A 22,621-nucleotide genomic window follows, 5' to 3' on the forward strand; every position below is an offset into this window, starting at 1 on the left:
TAGCTGACAATAATTTCACGTCATGCAAAGATAAGATTCTGATATCTTTCAGGTCAACTAAGGCTAGATTTAAAGCTCAATGCTATCAATGAGTCTATTGATTTCAGCAGGCAAGCCTCGTAAATTGCCCCCCATTCCCCAGCTGTTCAGCTGATGCAGAATTGTTCTTTAATGTATATTGAAATCATTATACTGTAACATAATCCAGGGATATGGATGGCTCGGATAATGGATAGGCCATAGCACCTTTCATCGCTCACTAGACTGTTAATGCTGAATTCTGTCATGATTGTTGATGCCCAAAATTTCTTCTGTATCTAGCAGCTGTTTTTGTATATTCATGTAAAATGATCTTGGCTGTCTCCATCTTGGGGACAATCATGCGGGTGCCTATCTCGTCATCATCTGTGATAGCACTGAAAACAGAGGCCGATTCCTGAGGATTACCTTTGTCATTGAGATTCTCAAATTATGTCCTAATAAGTCTCCCAAAATAAAGCTTCCTAAGAAACAATGTCAAAATAAACTTTCTTCACCTCTTTCTGTGTAGGTTCGTTTGTTTAAGGAGATCAGCATAAGCTTGCTGACATTTTTCTTAAACTCATAGAAGAAGCCCTTCTATCAGTGGGGGCTACAGACCTTTTTCCAGTATGAGGGCGACATTCCCTTTGGACAACCTCTGAAGGGGCCCTTGCAAGTGGTAGGTGGAATGGGATCAGAAGCAAAAGTGGACAGAGCAACTGACATAAATACTACTTTTGTACAATAGGCTGGTCTACACCTCTGTATCCTCCCTCCAAAAGCACGGTGGGGATGTGTCTCTAACTATATCCCCTAAGTATGCTGCCAGGCCTATGACTGACAGAGGCAATTAGAACTCCAAGGTCACGTCCACACCACACATTTAAATCATGTTTAAGTCATGGCTTGGAAGTTGTGGTTTGCTAAGGGTGCTGAGTTCCCTGTGAAGAGGGGTTGGTTGCTAAACCACACTGTGACTTGCAGCTTTGTGAAAGGAATAGGGGTTGCCGAACAACCCTCAGCACCCATAACAAACTACAGTTTGTAGGCTTCTTTGTTTGTAGGGGGGGAAGCAATGACTGTTAAAGTAATAAAATAGTGCTTTAAAAGTATGGTGCCGATGTAGCCTTAGTCTTTGATTGTGTATAAGATCCACATGGACATGAGGATACCATTCTTCCGGAGGATGCTGAGGATGCAACTGTTAGCTCTCCAGGACCTTTAGGCTTCTACCCAAAGTTTGGGACCATGTTGGGTCATGTTGCCCTGTTCTGCTGGCAGAACAGCACTAGGGGCAGGGGTGAACGAAGGCGTCATGACACCTGGGACGGGGCATCGCTACATAGGGCGCATGTGTTGTCGCTATGTACGATGCATGCACCGTATGTAGCAATGCCGCACATGTGCTGTACATAATGATTTGCCGGTGGCGCTGCTCCAGTGCCATACAGATGGTGCTGGGATCCCTCCGTCACCGCTACAGCCGCGAACGGAGGATCGTCTGCATGTGGCTATAGCGGTGACGGAGGGATCTCACCGCCATCCGTATGGCACTCAAGGGGCGCCAGAGGCAAACCACTATGTACAGCACATGTGCGGCATCGTTATGTACAGTGCATGCATGCGATGCCACACATGCACTGTACATAGCTGCTTGTCACTGGCGCTGGGATCCTCTGCTCGCGGTTGCAGCCGTGAACAGAGGATCCTCCACATGTGGTGGCAGCAGCGCAATGGATGCTCATGCTGCTGCGAGCCCTCACAGGGTGCCTTCTTGTCACCCCCCCCCCGAAATGGCACCCGTGGCGCACCCCCCGGCCCCCCTTTGCAACACCACTGACCAGGGGAACACATATGCCAGCAGAATTCGAGGCCTTAGTCCTGAGGACTTCCTGCTGGTGAGTGTTGACACATTAATATCTCTGCCAGAGGAGTGGCACTTTCCCCACTTTCTGGGACCCCGCAGATGGCTTCCCCGTTAAGGTTGTATTGTTCCCTTAATAGGGCACAGAGGTCTAAAAGCAGGGCTGTCATAACCCAGGGGTACAAGGGGTGCGGTGCACCCCAGCACTGAATTCTGGGGAGCACCAAATGTATACCTACTGTATACTGGTCCCTCTTGATCGACGGCAGTGAAAAGCAATGGAGCGAAAGTCTCTGCCCCCTCCTCCATTGCTCTGTTAGTCCATAGTGTCAACAACTTTGGCTTCCCCCCTCCCAAAAGAAGCTCAACAACTTTGAGTTCATCCCCCCCTAAAAAAATTGGGGGCGGCTAAACCAAATTTGGGGGCACATATGCTAAAGATGGCCCTGTCTAAAGGGGTGTGTGTGTGTGTGTGTGTGAGAGAGAGAGAGAGAGAGAGAGAGAGAGAGAGAGAGAGAGAGAGATTAGGTTTGGGATAAGCAACAGTAATCATAGCATAGTGAATTGTTTTGAAGAATAAATGATGTGTTAATATTAACATTTACCATAAATTCAGGATTAACATTTTCTCATGAATGGTAATGACAAAAGAGATATGAACCAGGCAGGATTGCAAAAGTATTTGAGAAGGTTGGCATTGAGCAGGACTGCCTTGGGCATTTTGGCAGGACAGTACAAAACAAAACAAAACACAAACACTGAAAATGTATTCTCCCCTCCTGCACCCTTCCCAAGTCTGACGCCAGGACCATGGAGATTTTTTCTCCCTTCTCACCAACTGCTTAGATTGCTCCATGAAATCATGTGCCCTATGGAAGAAAATAGCCCAGGTTTGCACAGATAACAGCTTGTGTGCATGCTTCCCTAGTGCATGGTCCGTTTTGGCATGAGCAGTATAATGGGTATTCACAAAAAGACATAGCAGGAATTGTCGACATAGGGCTCTTGCAGATATCCCTGCTCACAAAAATATCCGCTGCACACATAATCCATTTCTGCTTTATGATGCTCTTGTCAACACAGTCAGTGTTATTTCATAATGCATGAATTGGCCCTAAATTACCTTCCTTTAAACATTTAAAGCATTTGAATTTAGAGGACTTAACATTTAAATCATTGTAGTTAAATCGCTCCACTTCCTCCCTCCACCCTCTGTTCTTCATGGGCAGCAAAAGGTACACTGCAGGTACACAAGGAAAGGAAAAGATCTTCCCTATGTTACAAAAGCAGAAAAAGAGCCATCTACCACGTGCCTGCCCTAGGCTAAGTCACCTAGGCATTGTCTTGCTGTCAGCACAAGCTGAAGTTTACCGTACTTTGATATTAGAACCTCATACACAGCAGAACAACCTTACTTTTCAGACTCATGCACATCTAGCTTGTGTCTGGGACTCCAAACGTGTAATCTTCCCTTTCTAAATCACATTTGCTCTTCTTCTAGTGGGTTTATCTTCTGAGCTTTTTTTTTTTTTATGTAGTTCCAGTTGTGTGAATTATACAGCATATTCGGGTGAGCTCTGTGCATTGTTTTCCCACAGGTAACTGTGAAAGAAATTTCAAACACCAGACATGAAAGAGATGTTCGCCTGTCTCCCATAAATACTGCAATCTCTACTTTTGGCGTTGCTTTTTATGCATATGAAAGGAGTACCTACAATCTCCTTTCTTGTCTTCCTTTTTAAACTGAGGTGGTGCAGGGGAAGCCCAAATATATTAATGTCTGATCAGGATGTGCTATCTTTTTATGTTTTCCTCAGGATCCAAGCTGTACATGAGTCCCAGGGAACATGTTTTATTAATACTTGATATGGAACTTACACTAATGTTGTTTTTGCTGCAAATCTTCTCCCACCTTACCTTGGCAGCAAGATTTGATCTGACTGCTTTTCAAGGGTAATGATGAGGCCAGCTAAATGTCAACCCCATATAAGGGTAACAAGCTACATGAACCTTATTCTACAGAACAAGGCTCAAACGACTGGTCTCTACTTCTCACCATGAGAAGTACACAGTGGGGTACACAGTGAAGCATCTTTGTTGATTGTGGTCATTATTTAATATGAAGTTCTCACACATTTTTCATACTCAGAGCACCATCTCTTCAGAGTCTGCAAAATTAGTGGGTTTACTCATGCGAATAGTTGCAAAAGACTGCTTTCACAAATGCATTCGCTAGCCTAGCAGAGGAAAGTAGTATTTTTGGTGCACATGCTGGGAATGCCAGTTCCCAGTGTATCAGAAAATGTATTAACCTCTGTTCAAGGCCTACACAATGGCAAATGTAAAAGAGGGTGCATAAGTATCTGAATTTGCTCCTATGAACTTGTTAGTTACAATATTTCTCTTCCAAAAATAAGAACAGCGGAAACGAAACAACTCAGGATAATCTGCAATAACACATTTCTTTTCCTTTCTTGCTTTGAGCCGTTCTCTTCCTCTTCCTCTTTGTTGTTGTTATTGTTTTTTGTGTATTAGAAATGAAAATAAAAGCAGTTACCAAAACAAAAAAAATCATTATCAGAGGCCCTTCTCTGAGTCCTTCCATCTTCTGAAGTTAGGCAGATGTGATCAGAACAGATGGCCTTTTCAGTGGCGGCACCAGGCATATGGACTGTTCTTCCAAAAGATAACAGGACACTAAATTTGCTATCTTTTCAGTGTCATCCAAATACCTATATATTTTCCCAGGGCTCCCAAACTTAGCTAGTTTTGAACTGATAAGTCTTTTTTCCTGGGTTCTGTTCTGTTTTTGTTTTTTTGCTTGCTTGCTTGCTGTTTTATAAGATTGTGGTTTTATATTTTTTAAAAATATTATTTCATGATTTTTTAAACCACTCTAAAAAATTTTGCACAGCATGTAAATTATGCCATCAGCTAGTAAGGCATGTTGAACAAAGTGAGAGGCTAATTTTTTGCTACCTGCACATGCAACCTGCTTGCCAGTTGGGAGCATCAAACATAAATTAATCTAGCTCAGACAATGGCCAAATCAATTTTCAATACCTTCTTGGGTGATAGCCAATGCATATCATGCTCAGTGGGTGATTCCACCCACTGAAATCAATAAACATAAGTAACTGAAGTCCATTTATTTCAGTGGGTCTACTACTCTGAGTATGACTTACTTAGTTGGCTACCACCCATGAATTGTTATTGGCTTCAGGGCCTGGAGCTGTGGCATATGTTCATATGAAGGCTGGGGCAGGCAAGCCTCTCCTGAAAGTCCAAAGAAGAACTATACAGAACAAAACCCTATTCTTTTAAACCCATCACTGAATCATTCAGGAACTTTGCATTACCCAAATGCTGTTCTCTTTGGATAGGTGATGGCAGGTTTTCCTTTCCAACTTGTACATTTTGATTGTCAGTAAACAGGGATATATGGCACTCTTCAATAATTTATGTACCGTAACTCACAATAAGGAACATACTCAACAGCCAGCCAGGATGGGATTAGGAACAACCATACGGTGAGAATGATAAAAAGAACTTTTGCTTCCTTCTAGAAATGCTGCCTTGCTGTTTGGCGTATTTGTGTGCAGTTGTGAGGGGAGGAGCCAAGTTCAAAAAGTTTGAGAAATGCCACTTTAGTATAAAATCAGAGTGGAGAAAAGTGTGGGAAGGTACTTCCTTTTCCATGCCAAAACCATGACATCTCATCATGCAGACTTCAAGGCACAGGGCAGCTCATGCTGTGGAGCTGTGAAGTCTCTTTTGCACATGTCCCCATCTTGGATGTGACCTCACTCCCTTCAATAGAGCATCCTTGGAGAATATGCCTGTCTCTGTCTATAGAACATTTAGTAACTCTCTCTTGTCTCATTTATTTCTGCATCCAAACCCTCAGTTGCAGAAAGGAAATGCTTGTTAAACACACACACACACACACACTTTGGCATGTGCAAATTCTGATATCTGCAAGTTCCAATAGCACTGAAAACACTACTTCAGTTTGCTGATTTCTAGCATCGATAACAAACAGAGAGTGGATAGGATTGGAATATCCAGTGTTTGCTCAGTTATGCCTGTGGCAAAATGTGCTTAGTGTCCCAAGACTGATTAAGCTGAAACAACAAGTGAGACCGAAAAAACAACAACACTGGCTGGACTGAAGCAGGAAGGATAGTGCTGTGAATGCTGAGTCTCTTCAGCTGGAATCCTGGAATATTGTCGGAATACTGTATAGTCAAATAAACTGATGAATACTGAATATATCTTCTCAAATTATGGATTATTTCAATGTAAAAGTTTTGGATAGCTTGGGAAAGAACTGTTTTATAGTTTCATTTCTTCTGTTAGTCTACCTATTTGGATGGAAAGAAAGTGGCAGCCACAAGGCTTGAGTACAAATTAAGTGACAGGCGATTTAACTGCTCTCTTGTAGGTCTCCCCTCTTTTTCTGCTCATTCTCAATTGAATCTTCCCACTGTGGGATCAGCTGGCCTGCTTCCGAAATGCTGCCCTGTGGAGAGAAGTGTGCATCACTTTCTACCTGTGCTGCGGCAGCTTCTTCTCCCGAGCACCCTCCCAAAATGCATATAATGGAAAGAGGCAGAGTCCTTGCATTATGTAACAAGCGCAACACCTCAGTGCTGCTAATCTGATGTCTGTAGTGAGATTTCCTTTCCCCGGTTCTCCTCCTCATCTCCCTATGACACCAAATGTGCCTCTATTGATTTCCTCCCCACATTTGTTTTCATGATTTATTATTAATGGGATCATTTTTCCATCCTTCGAGCATGAAGGCAAATTTTGTGTAAAAATCAATTGAGTGAATGCCGCCAATGGCGTGTTTGGTTTTCTTTGCTTTCATCCCCCATGTGCTGTCCTCAGGAGACACAGCGCAGGATATTAGGAAACAAGCAGGGAACAGGGAGAGGAGGAATCAGTTGTTAGTGGCTCATATAGAGGAGCCCCCTCTGTTCAAATGCATGCTCGTTCACTCTCTGCCTGTATGTCATCCATTGCCTTCACACACACACACACACACACACACACACACACACACACACACAACAAACAAACTTGGCCCTGCCCAGAATATTGATCACCAGAGAAAAGTTTATTTTATAATGTGATCATTATTGTAAGAGATTCAGGAGAACTAACAGGGTCACATTCCTCCATCCATCTTCTAAAATGGGTTATGCAGCAGGGGGACTAAAACCACCTCAGTCTTTTTTCCACTCAATATAATACAAGGTATCAGCTTTCCATATTGCCAAATACTATACACCATTGCATGTTAGCTACCAAATCCTATAAATGATCACCTTTCCAGTATCAAATATCACTGGGTGGAAAGTACAGAATATGAAATACTGTTAAATCATCCAGCAATTAAATCAACCAGCAAAAACATTTGGACAATATGTGACAGCAAAATTAAAAAGATTCAGCAAAATTAATAAGGATTTAAGAAAGAATTGCGATGACAATTTTGGGGAGTACAATTTTTTTTTTTAAAACCTCCTTTGTAATGTGGAGGACTAGGGACACGGGTGGTGCTGTGGGTAAAACCTCAGTGCCTAGGACTTGCTGATCGTATGGTCGGCGGTTCGAATCCCCGCAGTGGGGTGAGCTCCCGTCTTTCGGTCCCAGCTCCTGCCCACCTAGCAGTTCGAAAGCACCCCTAAGTGCAAGTAGATAAATAGGTACTGCTTTATAGCGGGAAGGTAAACAGCATTTCTGTGTGCTGCACTGGTGCTGGCTCGCCAGAGCAGCTTCGTCACACTGGCCACGTGACCCGGAAGTGTCTGCGGACAGCGCTGGCTCCCGGCCTCTTAAGTGAGATGAGCGCACAACCCTAGAGTCGGACACGACTGGCCCGTATGGGCAGGGGTACCTTTACCTTACTAATGTGGAGGACAAGTTATCCATGTCCTGACATCGTTACACTGTGCTTTTCTCCACTTTAGTGAATGACGATAAGGCAAATAATATTTTTTTAAATGGAGGGAAAGTCACCATGTAATGGTATCAGGGAAAGGATATGCCACATCTGATATGTTGATAAGCCTATAATATAGTAGGAGAGGAAAAGAACATGGGCTGATGTCTTGGACATCACAGCTGCATCTTTCATTATGATAAGGGTCATCCGTGAAAAGTGTGTGAGAGCTCAGAATACCTTCCCATGAATTAAGACAATGGTGCCATTTGGTCAGAACTCTTGGGGGTAGATGCTCAGAGTCCCTCTTAGCAGAATGAGCAAGAAGCCCCTCAGAAACATCCAGGCTGGCTTGCTACATTCTGAAAGAGCCCCTGCACTAACTACCCCAAGTAAGACCAGGATGTCCCCAAAGTCTAAATAAAATTACCTAACTGCACCAATGAGATTCAATCTAGTTTGTTAAGAAAATTCCCAAACTCGGCTCCACGGGCAACTCTGGGTCATTTCATAAGGTAAGGTAAAGGTAAAGGGACCCCTGACCATTAGGTCCGGCCGTGACCGATTCTGGGGAAGGTAGTCTGTCTTAAAGTTTTTATGTGTTTATATGCCTATCACACTTTTTTAAAACTTGAAATCCATTGTTGTGTATTGTTTTAAATGTTTGTTTTGCTATTGGGATTGCAGTTCCATTTGTGTTTCACAAGCTGGTCTCTGACTAATAAATTTCATGTTCATGTTCACTCACTTCAAAATGAGATAAGTGGTTGAATTGTGAGCACTATATAGTTCCTCTCCCTGACTATCAGATGCTGAGTAAGTAACAGAATCTAACCAAGCACATGGAATCTTTCTTAGTTTGCATTACTGATACAAGTCACAGAACCCAGCTTTTCTCAGTGGTGCATTCAGATTTTTAAGGAGGATGAGTGTGGCATCTGTTTTGCGTGCACAAGGTCTTGGGTTCAATCCCCAGCATCTCCAGGTAGAGTTGGGAGCTGCCTTGTGTTCCTTAAGTTATGCGAATGTCCACCATTATGTTGGCATCACATGGGCATTGCTCATTTTCAACACTTCTGGCTCACTAGAGACGTTCTCAAGCTCAAAAACAGCCTTTGCTTCTGCCTTACAAGTTTTCTAATGATATCATCAAATTCCAGCTTGGCTCTTATTTTCAATTCTGAATCTGTACAGATCTTGAAAAATTCACCAGTGTGCCAGGTCTTGGTAATTCTCACTTGGTCTCTGTGCTTCAAAGAAGTGTTATTCTCTTACGCTGCATGTCAGAGTCTATCGAAAGTAATGTTTAATTTGAAAGTTCAAGGTAACACTCAGTTTGAAAGTAGAGCTGTCAGCACTGATGAAACAACCAGCTGAAGAAACTTACAACTTATTTAGTTGTATGGGAGTTTTCAGCAGGTCCTGGCCCAGATGGTTGGCAAGGCAAGGAGAATGCACAAAGAAGCACTTTATCTTACAGATAATGAAAACCAGTGGCTACTCCACAAATGCTATGCATATGCTTCCTGCTAGCAGCTAGACAAATTTATGGAGGAGAGGGCGATCAAAGGCTATCAAAGACTTACTAGCCATGATGGGAAGTGATGCTTCCAAATACCAGTTGCTGGAAACCACAGGGAGGGAAAGTGCTCTTGTGCTTGAATCCTGCTTATGGGTTTCCCATTGGCATCTAGTTGGCCACTGTGAAAACAGGATGCTGGACTAGATGGGTCATTTGTCTGATCCAATAAGCTCTTCCTTATGTTCTTAGCTGTTTACATTGGACAAGCTAGTAATCATAGAATCAAAGAAGTGTAGAGTTGAAAGGGACCCTGAGGTTCATTGAGTCCAACCCCCTGCAATGCAGGAATATGCAGCTGTCCTGCATGGGGATCGAATCTGCAACCTTGGCATTATCAGCAGCATGCTCTAAGCAACTGAGCTACCCAGCTGATTTAATTTGCAATATATGACACAGGTATTGCCATAGATCCATTTGCTGTGCTTCCATGACCAGTGATTTAGCAAGGTGCATGTGTGTGTGTGCATGTGCATGTGTGCGCATGCACACACACAGAGAGATGCATGTGCTTGTGCGCGCGCGCACACACACACACACACACACACACACAGATCCTTCCTATTTAAGCAAGAACAATACAGGTATGTGACAACATTATGCTCTCTGTGCTTCTGCAACCATGAAGAAATCTCCAAATGTCGTGTAGGTGTGAGACACAGTGAGGTTTATATGAAGCAGCTAGGTTACGGGAGGAGGGGTAAGTGTTGCTGATACTTGTGCATCTGAGATCCCTATGGCATATTTTTGCACTGAGCTATAGCACAGCTGCCATCAGCACCCAACACCCTTGGACCACTCCTCCTGCCCAAACCTCCTGGTAGGGACTGATGCCCCTGTGTTGGCACTCCTGGTAAGCTGCTTCCATTGCCACAGGCTTATCTGGCAGCAGCACTTTAATCTAGGAAGCCACCCAACTCCTCAAATTTCCTGCAGTGCCATGGAGCACTCTGCTTTGCTTGGGGGGCAATGCGGGACATGTAAATGGTGGGCAGCTTCCCAGATCCAGCTGCTCCTGCCAAGGAAGCTGGTGTCTGTGGTGGAGACCACAGACCAACCAAACAATGGTTGGACCCAGTGATGATAAGCCACCTTCCCACACAGCTCCCCATCCCTTTCAAGAACCATAGCAGAACTCCCTCTCAGCTATGAAACTGAATGGCCTCATGCTCCTTGCTGAATCTCAGCCTAACTTCTCGAACAGTCAGGCTAAAATGAGAAAACTCTTGCAAACCCATCTTAGCTCTTTGAAGGAAGCATGGGACAAGCATGACAAATCAAATAGCTTCACAACAGGCAGAAATTCAGCAGGTGAAGATTTTCCCCACCACTGCTTCTGCCTGGAAGGTTCACCTGCTGAATGTACACTTGTTATGTTGCTGTAGAGCATGCAGGAACCCTATCAACAGAAAAATTGACTCTGGGGCAAATGCAACCTCAGGTTGAGGCATATGTTAACCATCTATCTGACTGGATGAAGTGGGTTCATTTCACCAAATCAGGTTGATACAGACTGCCTTGTCTTATGTTTTAATTATATACCCTGAATTGCAGCCTAACATTTGAGCTGATGATTAACTCTTGGCTTCATCCCATCATGCTTGCCTAGAGGTGATAGCTTTCTTACTTTTGTAGGAATTCTCTCTCTGAAGAAAGGGGGGAGGGAGTTTAATCCCAAGGCAGTTATTATGTGCAGCTACAATCCACTCCTTGTATTAAAGGCAGGCATTCAGTTTTGATTCAGTTGCAAACTCTTTGGCTGGCCTTGCTCCTGGTCTTTTAACTGCAACCTGACATTTAGCAGATGGAGTTTCCCCCATCACTTCATCCCTTTTCCCAGGAAAAGCTTCTTCTCTTCCTGCCACTACTAAACGTCTGCCTGTCCGGGTTCTGTCAAAAGCATCGGAGTACCATCCATAAGAAGCAAAGAGGCTGGTGGTGCAAGTGAGAGCTTAAACTAATGGGATGTATGCTTTCTTCTTTTAAGGTGCATGTGTGTGAATTATCTTTAAAATTCAGAAAGATGACTATGTGGCTAAAACTAGGGTTCTTAATAAGCTGCATTACAGCAGAGCCAAGCACCTTTTTAGGTCTGTGAGGACATTTGGATTTTTGAGCAAGTGCTATGGGTGACAGCCCTTCTGGTCACAACTATCACCCCTCCCCCAGATCACCCACACAGAGAGAAAGAGAGGCAGGAAGAGGGAAAGCACACAGACACAGGCACACACAAACACACACACACACATACAAATACACACACTTTGCTTTTCGAAGGGATGAAATCCAGCAGAATCAAACTGAGCCTTGAAAAACATGTGACTGTACATCTGTGGAATGTCTCCCCTCTGAAATGTGCCTCACCCAAACTTTATGTTCATAAAATTGGGCCCTTTTATAGTCAGGTTTGTAGAGGTTTGTGGGTTAAGTCATTTTCGAATTATGCTGCTGCTAATTGAGTTCCTGTGAATAATATTACATAGTATGTTGTATATTGCTTTATTTTGTTGTAAACTACCCTGTGTATTTTTGGAGAAGGATGATATAGAAATCTCTTAATAATAAATAAACTTCCTCCAGCTTTTCATTCTGACTAAGGTGTGTGTGTGAGAGAGAGAGAGATGGAAGGAGGGAGGGAGCTCAGAAGGCATCTGCGGAGATCTCAAGGGCACCATTGTGCCCACAGGCACTCTGTTGGCAACCCCTGCATTATGGAAACGTTGTGATAAATCGGAACTGGCAAACTTCTCTTCTTTCTCTGTGTCAAGAGCTGGTGAACTTGCAAGCAAACTGAGCTAACGAACAGAGAAGACTACGGTAAGGGAATGTGAGTGTCATCTGAGCCTCTTCCACACTTTTGTACTGCATGTCAAGCTGCACCTGCCCACATTCCTACACAACCATAACAGGGTAAAAGGTTCCCTGTCATTCTCTGGTCCCCTCATCCTGTCAGATCAGGGGGGGAAATGGCACAGTCTTTCCTGACTGCTGTCATGTTGTAATCATGTCTGCACCAAGAAAAACTTCTTACAGAACAGCAAAATGTCCAGATGGACCAACTCCTTGACGGGAATGTGTATAGAACTTTGGTCTTTCGTAGGACTCACATGCAGAAAGCAAGTTTTCTGTTTCACATCTTTCATTCTCTTATTCAAGAAACAGCAGGCCACACACTTTCTTCAAATGTCATTCATGAACAGTAGAAAAATGAACACTATACACTGCTATCATATCTCCATCTGGAGGATTGACTCGACCGCCATAGAGATGAGACTCTTATCTCACGGGTGAGGCAGCATTACTGGGAATGTTAAGTTTTCTCTTTGAGTTGGATACTACTCTCCTGGGCATACAGAAGACTCTGTGTTGTGGCTCCCAATCTATTCATTTATTTCATGTATACCCCACCCTTTCTTTAAAGTGCTCAGAGCAGCGTAACTGGTTCTCCCTCTCTCCCATTTCATCCTCACAACAACTGTGTGAGGTAGGCTAGGCTTTGATATGGAGCCTGGCCCAAGGTCACCCAGTGAGCTTCAAGGCTTGAACCCTGGACTCTGAGGCCTTACTCTTAACACCCTAAGCACTATACCTCACTGTCTCTCAGTTTTGCAAGAACAGCACCAAAAGCAGAGGCAGTCTCTACCAGGAAGCAAAGCAGAGCAACTGATTCAAATGGCATATTTGGGTGCCACTAAAGTTTGGCAGAGTGAGCGACAGACAGATCTTTCTGACCCAGAGGGCACAATCTACCAAGGATGGTTATTCCACAGTCCCCCTTAGATCCAGTAGGGTTTATTGTGGATAATTTCTCTCTCTCTCTCTCTCTCTCTCTCTCTCTCTCTCTCTCTCTCTGTGTGTGTGTGTGTGTCTGTGTGTGTATGTGTGTGTGTGTTGGTGTTATTGCTGTGTTCCATTAGTTAATGGAAATAGGAGCGACATTAAGATTTTCTGGCTCAGACAGCACTTAGACTCGCCATGACCAAAATAAAACAAACCCTGCAAGTTCTCTGCTCTCTAAAATATAGACCTATTTGGTAGATGTTGTTAATATTGAATAAAACAGAGTCGGGGAACCTTTTTCAGACGGTGGACCATAATTCCCTTCTGGGCAACTTCCAGGGACCACATGCCAGTGGAAGGCAGGACTGGATGCAAAAGTGGGCAGTGAATGCAATGAATGCAAATTCACCTTTGTCCAGTAGGCTAGTTTCTACAGACCACCCACCTACTCTATTGGATAGAGTCTATCCTACATCCAGGCAAGCAAGAAGCCTTTTCATGGACTTCTGACGAAGAACGAATCAATGGTCCAATTGGATTTTTAAAACGTCCTAAATTAACCCATAATCGCTTCTCCTGTTATGGCTGGGGCATGTTTCCTCAAGTCCCTGTGAGCTCCGCAGGGCTTCCTTTCCAAGGAGTGGGGTGTGGGGGGTGGCAGCCTCGTTCTTCTTGCGTCTGGCTTGGAAGAAGAGACCAGAAGACGCTCGGCTGGAAGTTGTGGTCAAAGGAAGCCTTCCTTTCGGGATGGAATGGCGCTGCCTGTGCGCTGGGTCCCCTTCCCCGCTCCCCTCCCGCCTGGCCGGATCAGGTTCCCGTCGCCCTGCCCCTCCGCGGCGCTCATAATGAATGCTTTCATTCACAAACAAGGAAACTGACACGGGGCGTTTCTATCAGGAAGCTAATGGAGCCGCTTAATGACTAATTGATCAGATCCCCCAGCGCGACTCTAGCCCCGGCTGGCCCAGAGGAGCAGAGGCAATTACGAGGGGAGGTGCCTTGGGAGAGGCTGATCCGGGCAGCGGGGGGCGAGGTGGGGGAAGGGTGGGGGGATCCCTCCGCCCCCTTGGTGTATGAGACGCGATCACTCAGTGGATTCGCAAGGGAGGAGGCAAGCAGGCCCGCAGGACTCGGAGAGTCCCACACAGAGGAAGGAGCATAGGAGCCCTTCCTTCTGCTGAGTCAGGCCCCTGGTCCGTTGGCAGAGCATCTCTCTTGGATGCAGAAGGTTCCACGTTCCTTCCCGGCCTCTCCAGGTAGCGGGGCTGGACTGGGAGACAGCCCTGCCTGGATTCCTGCAGAGCCGCTGCCGGTCAGTGGAGACAGGCCATGTGCTGTCTGACTCGGTGTGTGGTTCTCTCGGTCGGTAGAACATGAGACTCCTAATTACAGTGTTGTGAGTTCGGACCCCACGTTGGGCCAAAGAGTCCTGCATAGTCCAACTCTACAATTCGATTATTCAATGAAAAAGCGAGAGGGGAAAGGCGTGATGGGAGGAATACCATCTGCACACTCACATCGGCCACCATATTATGAGAGAGAGAGAGAGAGAGAGAGAGAGAGAGAGAGAGAGAGAGAGAATTCTACTGTTTCCTTCTACTTTATAAAGCAACTGAGGGGAACGAGAAATATCGGCAGGAACGAACATATCATAGTTTTTTGTAGCCCATCACAAGAAGAAGAAGAAGAAGAAGAAGAAGAAGAAGAAGAAGAAGAAGAAGAAGAAGAAGAAGAAGAAGAAGAAGAAGAAGAAGTTCTGAATTCTTTCTCTTCATACACAGAAACCAGCTGCTGGATAGATTCTGGCCCTCTGAGCTGCAACCCTTTTGCATCCTTATGAGCGGGGCTTACTTCTAAGTAGGCATGTACGAGACTTAGATGTTGGACGCGTAAACAAACAAACAAACAAACAGTGCACAGAAGCTGAAAGATGCTGAGACTGATTTCATCACCGCATGGGAAATTGTGGGTGTGAAGGGAAGACAAGCCTTCACTCTGCACGATGGGACTGGGGTAAAAAAGAGACTGAAGGACAAGCTCCCGCTTGCGCTTACATCGGAATGAAAATGCATGGGAACCTATAGCAGAAGAATGGACAGGGACCCCTCAAGACAACTAATCAAAATCCAGGCATAAGAAATTTATTGTCCAATTACAAGTCATTTAACATAGGCAGTTGGCACTATTCTGCACGTGTTAAAAATTAAGAAGGGTAACAGACACCTCTCTCTCTCTCTCTCTCTCTCTCTCTCTCTCTCTCTCTCTCTCTGTGTGTGTGTGTGTGTGTCTGTCTTTCTCTGAGTCTCTCTCTCTTTCCCAGAATCGCTTTTGTTCTGCTTTACCTTATAAGTTCTGAACTTGCTTCCCGAAACATCCGCTCGATGGGCAATATAAAACTCACCAAACTGCAAGCTATATCCGGCAACAGTCAATGAGAAACCATCGCCCCCGTCATTCCCCTTTCCTGTTTTCTAACCCATTGTAAGTAGCAGTCTGCTTACCTGCCTGCCTTTGCGAGACAGGCTAAATGCAGCGCAGCGCGGTTCGTGGCAATCCACACAAGAAAGGAAGAAGCTAATAAAGTACAACAGCTGCTTATCAATAAAAGATGAGGTGTTTTTTTTAAGGGACGTACATCAAGAAATCCCTTCCAAAAGCACATCCTCTGGATTAAATCTGGGAAACTCCGTGGACAAGAAAGTTGCGTTCTTGAAGTGGAATGCCCTGAGGTTGGCTTAATAGTAATCGTGTGTTTTTTTTAAAAATGGACAGTCTGTCTATGCAGGGAGCTGTCCAGGTGCTGAAATTGAGAACATCAACTTTGGAAGGCCAACTGGGTTTCAAAAAAGTTTCAAAAATCTGTTTCTGTTGATATATGACTTTGGGGAAACTCTTCAGTTCCCGGGATCGTATCCGAAGAAAGAGAGCGAGAACTAGAGAATTTGTTAAGCCTGTCCTAAAATTGAATGCGGTTCTATTAAAGCAAATCCTCATAGAAACTGGATGTTTACCTAGAAAATCGAAGAAGAAAAGTCTCCCGAGCCGGGGGAGCACTAGGTAGCAGCAAAGCTACCTTTGGACTTAAGAGGAAGGCAGACTATAATAAAGGGGGGGGCACACAAAAACCAAATAACACAGGAGGCTACGTTCAAAATACAGCAATGCAGCAGGCTAAGTAAGCAGGAATGTTAAAATCATTAAATGCCTCTTACCTGTTAGTTTGTTTTTTAAATAAAAACAACCGCCACCAACCCTGAAAAGAGTATTTCTTGAAATCCAAGCGGATAGCAGAGACAGGATGCAGGCAGCATTGCTTTCTGCCCCTTTTATACTACGTTATCCAATTAATATTGCATCAACCTTATTTTAAAATTTCAGAACCCACAATATAATGTAATGACACAAGGGCATTTATTATTAAAGGACATTTGATTGGGGGAAATCATTGGGGCTCGCTGAGAAAACAAAATGAAACCAGGGCGCTGAAGGAGAGTTTAATGCTCTTTCTTACGATTTTCTTCATGGGACTAAAAAAAACCCAACTTTTAAAAAAGCCACTCAGTAAGGAGCTTTTCTTGTTATTTTTTCAAAGGAAGCAGAATGTGGTCGGAGTTTTGTTGCTGGATATTCATTGATATGCAAGGGCGAGACATTCCGAAGATCGCTGCGGTTCGAGCATTAATTTTTAATCCTTTAAGGTGCTTCGGGGATTTATAAACAAAAGCCCTACTTTCCTTTTAAGCAGAATTCCAAATCAACCTTTGATACAGTTGTTTTGAGCGATTTCTTTCCTTCTCAATGGAACTTCAGACAAAGAAGTTCCGTCCTTGTCCTGCTGAGAAGGGGCTTCGGCTAAACTTTCTTACAAAAACAATCAGTCCGGTATTTTGTTTTATTTTTTTATGAACAGCGATAAAAATTGAATTATTTTTTTAATGAACTGCGAAATTATTTTCACCATTAGTGGGCTCTGTAGGCTTTACCACAATAAAGTTTTAAGATTTTGGCAAGAGATGTTGTTATATTAGTGTCTCTCTCTCTCTCTCTCTCTCTCTCTCTCTCTCTCTCTCTCTCTCTCTCCAAAACATTGACCATCCAATAAAAAAGTTTGCACGTGGGAACAGCGGTAAGAAATGCATCAACAGTCAAAGTATGATATAATGTGAAGAAAGAACTGGTTTTCTAGGAAGAAGATGCGGGCCGAAATTAGGTATAACGTAATACAGTACATACAATAATCTTAAGGAACGACTTGACCCCTATCGCAGCAACCCTGTAACGCTTTTCCGATGAGTTAGCCCCTCTGAACTCGGAGTACATCGTATAGGAAAATATTTGGAAAATCTAGTTCAGCAATATTTATACTGGGGTCAACCACAATGTCACAAAACCGTGGCAAGCTTTCACCTTCTCCAGAACTCTTCGTCAGGCAAGATGTGACATTCTCTTTTCTGGCACAAATATCACTCGCTTCACAGAAACATTTTAGCGCGCCTAAAAATGTTTCTCCCTGTCCCGTCCCCCCCCCCCACTTCTCCATCTAAACAGAAAACATGATGAACCACAAGATCAACCCACAAAACAGTCGTGGGGGCGGGGAAGGGAGGAAAAAAAACTTCAGTTCAGGTTGAAAAATAAAGCTTCTTTTATTTGAGAAATTTCAGAATGTCTTTCCAGGGAGGCGGGGGCAGAAAGTTAGTGACAAAGAGAAAGGTGTAGAGATGACAGGAGTGGACAAAATGCCCCAATTACAGGGAGGAAATATAAATTTTCCAAGGAAAGGGGCGGATACAAATACAGACAAGACATTTTGCAAAAAGAACTCTTTACTTAGTGCAGAAACATGTTTAGATCAAAGCCCGGACGAGGACTGACAGCTATATTTTAAAAACTCCTACGGGACTGCCTTCAGTTCAAAATGGGTTCCGCAGTGGGCCAAAAGTAAACTCTTTTCGGAGGTGCAATGAAAAGTCTCACATCTGTTGTTTTTCTTTTAAAGTGACTCAGACTCAACAGACTCAAGAGCTCGGATTTCAAGCCCGCTAGACCCAGTAAACTCCAGTTCCAATGAGCTTTTATGCAGTCAGTGTTGCAGATCGTCCTGTGCGGGTGAAAGTTTTCCTTACTAGAAGGGGAGTTTTACTTGTCGACCGGGATGAGGTGCCTTTTGGGCGGCGGGGTGGGGGGTGGGCAGACACGTTACGCCATGTGGATGCAGTGGCTCACCTCAGGCAAAGATCTATTACTTGTTGCTGGCTCAGTATGACCTTTCAACACGTGTTTGGAAATACCCATGGAAAAAAAGTAAACGCATCCACGAGTCGTTGATGGGGGGTGGGGAATGCAAGCTTCCCCACTCCCCAACAAAGATTTCCATTCGGCATGGTTTTATTTCAGATAACCCCCTCTTCTTTCCTCTCTCCTCACCCAAGAAACAACGAACTGTACTGCATCTGGAGATAGGCATGCGTGTGTGTGTGTCTGAAAAAGAAGACCAAGTCATTTCGCTGTTAAAAAGAAAGCTCGGCCCACCTCCGCTTTTTAAGAAGGAATCGGGTTTTGTTTTGTTTTTGTTTGTTTTTTTAAGTTATCCACAGCATGCAATTGACCAAGCCTGTAAAAGGCGGTAGAGCAACAAAAGCTACCCAAACCTGGCTTCAAATTACAATAGCGGACTCTCAGAAAATAGCCTCCCCCTGCCCACCTATACAAATCCACAAAATCTGAATAAATCTTCATTCTCTTCTCTCCCAGTCTTCTCTCTCTCCCCCACCTCTCTCTGCATAAATCCAGATGCGGTTTATTCCCCCTCCGAACTGCATCTACCACTGCCGTTCTTATTGCGTCATTAATTTCTTTTTTTAAAAAAAAGAAATCAGTACCTTCATACACTCTCTAGGACGCCAGAAGACACACACTCGGGTGAGAAGAGAAACCCAGAAGGATGAAACGGGGAAAGATGGCTTGGAAGTTGGGGGGAGAAACAAACTTTTTGTGTGTGCGCGCGTTTTATTTTGGATGGTTAGTAGTTTTGATTTGCAGCCGCCCCCGCAGGGAGGAACAACAGTAAGCTGTGCCAACTGAATGATGATGATGAAAATAATTAATAAGCAATAAATAGTAATCATAATAATAATAAATAAAATAAATAAACCAGGCGGCCGATGGCCAGAGGAAAAGAAGGAAGCGTTTGTTGGTTGGTTAAGGTCCATGGCTTTGTGGCTCGGTAGGGCTGTCCTTGCAGAGATCCATTTATTCCGCTCCCTGTTGCCGTCGAGCAACATCTATAGAGATCTATATAGCTATAGCTATAGATATATGTATGTGATCTATGGTCTTTGGTGCACCTGGCGTTCTCAGTGCCCCGCCGAGTACTTCATGCGCTTCTGCTTCTGCCTCTGGTTGCAGAACCAGACGCGCACGACGTTCTTCTTGAGCTCCAGCTTGTCGGCGATGGCGGCGATCTTCTCAGACGACGGGCGCGGCTGCAGCGCGAAGTAAGCTTCCAGCGAGCGCTTCTCCGGCGCCGCGATGGACGTGCGCTTGCGCTTGCGCTCGGCGCCGCGCAGCAGCTCGGCCTGCGCGCTCCTCTCGCGACAGGCGGCCTCGGCCTCGTCGAGCCACGCTTGCAAGACGGGCTTGAGCGCGATCATGTTGTTGTGCGACAGCGTGAGCGACTCGAAGCGGCAGATGGTGCTCTGGCTCAGAGAGCCGACGCCAGGCAGCTTCAGGCTGGCCAGCGCTGCGCCCACATCGGCTTGGGTCACGCCCAGCTTGATGCGCCGCTGCTTGAAGCGCTCGGCGAACGCCTCCAGCTCGCGAGGGTCCGACTCGACGTCGCCCAGGCAAGGCAAACCCGCGTGGGGAGCCGGCACCGGGGCCGTCGAGGGAGGAGGTGGCGGAGGAGCGTGCGCCATGCTCGCCATGGCTTGGTGGAGGTGGCCCATGGCTGCGCCCAGGTGTGGGTGCGCGTGAGGGTGCATGGGGCCGGCCAGCACCGCGCCCGGCTCGGGGCCGCCCAGCAGCGCGGGAGAGAGGTGCTCCAGGAGGTCTCCGCCGTCGAGGCTTTGGTGCTGCGCCCCGGCGTGGTGGTGCGGGTGAGGATGGTGCGGGTGATGGTGCGGATGTTGCGCGTGGTGGTGGTGATGGTGGTGCGAGGGCGCCGAGATGGCCACGGGGGGCGAGGAGCTGGACGCCGCCGACGTGCAGGGGACGCTGCTCATGGTATGGTAGGTGGCGTCGGGCTTGAAAGGATGGCTCTTGCCGTGCGAGACCAGGTCCACCGCCGCCAGAGCTTCCGCGCGGGCCAGCAGACTCTCATCAAAGCTCCCGAATATATTGCCCTGCAGCTGCAAGCAAGAACGCGCAGAGCGCCGTCAGTGGGGAATACCGTCAAGTCGGCATTCAAACACATTTTCTCTCTCTCAAGCACAGAGATTCCTCTTCTCAAAGCTCAGGTCATAAAAATTAATATGAAGGCGCAAGATGCTTTGCTGGAACAGACATGTGGATCAGAGAGAGGGAGGGGGAGAGGGAGAGAGAGGGAGAGAGATTGTGCAGGAGACATGAAAAAAACATTAAGCCGGGCCTGTCAGAAAATGTGCCTTCGAGCAGTCGCGAGGCTCCGTCTACGTACCTGCGGGGCTGGCAGGCACACGCGGCGCATCGCCTCGGAGCTGGAGTGCAGGCTGGCGAACTTGGCTTCCTGCAGGGCAGGGTGCACGCCGAAAGGCGCCTTGGCGTTCATGCCCAGCATCTTGGCGCACCTGGCCGGGACGCGGCGTCGGGCATCGAGGCCGCCTTGGTTCTCTGGCGGGCGCCTGTCAAAGTGAGCGGTGCTCAAGGACAACGCTTCCCTTGCCACGGCGCTGCGCCTCGGCCCCCCCGCCCCGCGCCTGCTTCCACCTCGGCTTCTTCACTCATCTTACAAGCCTTGCCTGCCATGGGACCAGCACCCTGTGCGCACGCGTGCTGCTGCTGCTGCTGGTGCCGGCCAAGAGGGAAGGGGGGGGGGAGCCCCAGGGATGGGAGCCAAGCAGGAGGAGAGCAGGGGGTCCCCAGCTAAGGCGCTGGGAAGGATCCTGCCAAAAGCCATTTTTTTAAAAGGCCGCCCCGTCGACTGTGACAGGGATTCCTTTCTGGCAGCACGTTAAGAGGCCGGAGAACTGGCCAGGACGAAAAAAGCAGCTAAATGCGCACCGTCCCAAGGCGACAAACCTGGCCAGTTGTGGCGCTCCGTGCGTTTTTTCCAGCTCCCGAGGGGCCCGGGTTTCAAATCATAGAATTGTAGAGTTGGGACCCTGAGGATCATCTAGTCCAACCCCCTGCAATGCCGGAATATGCAACTGTCCCATACAGAGATCCAACCTGAACTTTGGCGTTATCATCACTTAGTAGTCCAGCCAACTGAGCTATCCATTTTTATTTTTATTTTTTACAACAGCAGAATACGTAAGAATTTGGAGGCTTGGAAAAGAACCGTGTCTTTTCGCTGTGCTGCACATTGCAGATCTGCTGGATATATTATAACATAGCTTTCCTCCCAGGCAACATACATAGGTTACCTCTCTCTTTTATCTTCACAGCTACAACAGCCTAGTGAGGTAAGGTTCGGCAGAGAGACAGACAGACACCAGTCCAGGATCAAATTCTGGCCTAGTGGGGATTTGAAACCTCCCCAAGTCTACTCTGATACTCTAATCACTACACACAAAAGAGAATTTATCCTGGAATAACGAACACCCCCTTTGTTAAATGACGTGCACACACACACCCATTGCCTCTGCATGCATACCTTGGCTCTGCACCCCAAGTCCTAATAAATAAACACTTTCTCTTGCTCCTCTACCTACCAGTCATGGGTGTAGCCAATATTCTTGAGGGGGGGCAGGACTTTGTTGGGGGGCAGAACTCATGCGATTGGTTAAATATTTCTATTGTTTTACTTGATCTAGGGGGGCAGCTGCCCCCTTCCCCCCACACTACCCATATTTCTTTCATGAAGGTGGAACCTGTTTGCACAAAATTTGACTCAGGTCCAAGGAAATCTCCACTCATCTAGGGCACTGCCGGTTCTTCTCCCCAGCCGCAAAAAAATGCCTATAGGTTCCAGATGTTTTCTATCTCCTGGGTGTCATAATCTGAATCTATTAAAAGGCGTTGATCTTAAATGCTTTTTTCGTTCTTTTTTGACAGCTGCACAAATCTCTGGTTCTTTTAAGGAAGGATAAAGTATGTTTAGTGCTTCTCTTCGGTCGGCTTCTAAAAACCTAGCAGTGCAGAAACTCTTTCCTTGAACGGTACGTAGACTTTCCTGCGATGACTTGTGTGGCTACTTAGCCGGGGAAACAACTCGCAGAGAGAAACACCTCCTGAAAATGGGCCAATGGGAGAGACCTGTTACTGGGGGTTGGTTAACAAGGGTTGT

General features: G+C 45.9%; 1 protein-coding gene and 1 long non-coding RNA gene across 2 annotated transcripts in view; both read right to left on the reverse strand.

Annotated features, from left to right (window-relative positions):
• Positions 1-22,621, reverse strand: part of LOC309364094 — a 56,387-nt gene that overhangs the window by 17,578 nt on the left and 16,188 nt on the right. The gene's annotated exons all lie outside the window — the stretch shown is intronic.
• POU4F3 (POU class 4 homeobox 3) lies at positions 19,083-20,950 on the reverse strand (the record flags this gene model as incomplete). Its single annotated transcript, XM_081900820.1, has 2 exons — positions 19,083-20,543; positions 20,831-20,950. The coding sequence occupies 2 exons, from the start codon at positions 20,948-20,950 to the stop codon at positions 19,551-19,553; spliced, it is 1,113 nt and encodes a 370-aa protein (XP_081756946.1). The 3' UTR covers positions 19,083-19,550.

Source organism: Podarcis melisellensis (assembly GCF_964234715.1).
Source record: "Podarcis melisellensis genome assembly, chromosome: 2".
NCBI lineage: Eukaryota > Metazoa > Chordata > Lepidosauria > Squamata > Lacertidae > Podarcis > Podarcis melisellensis.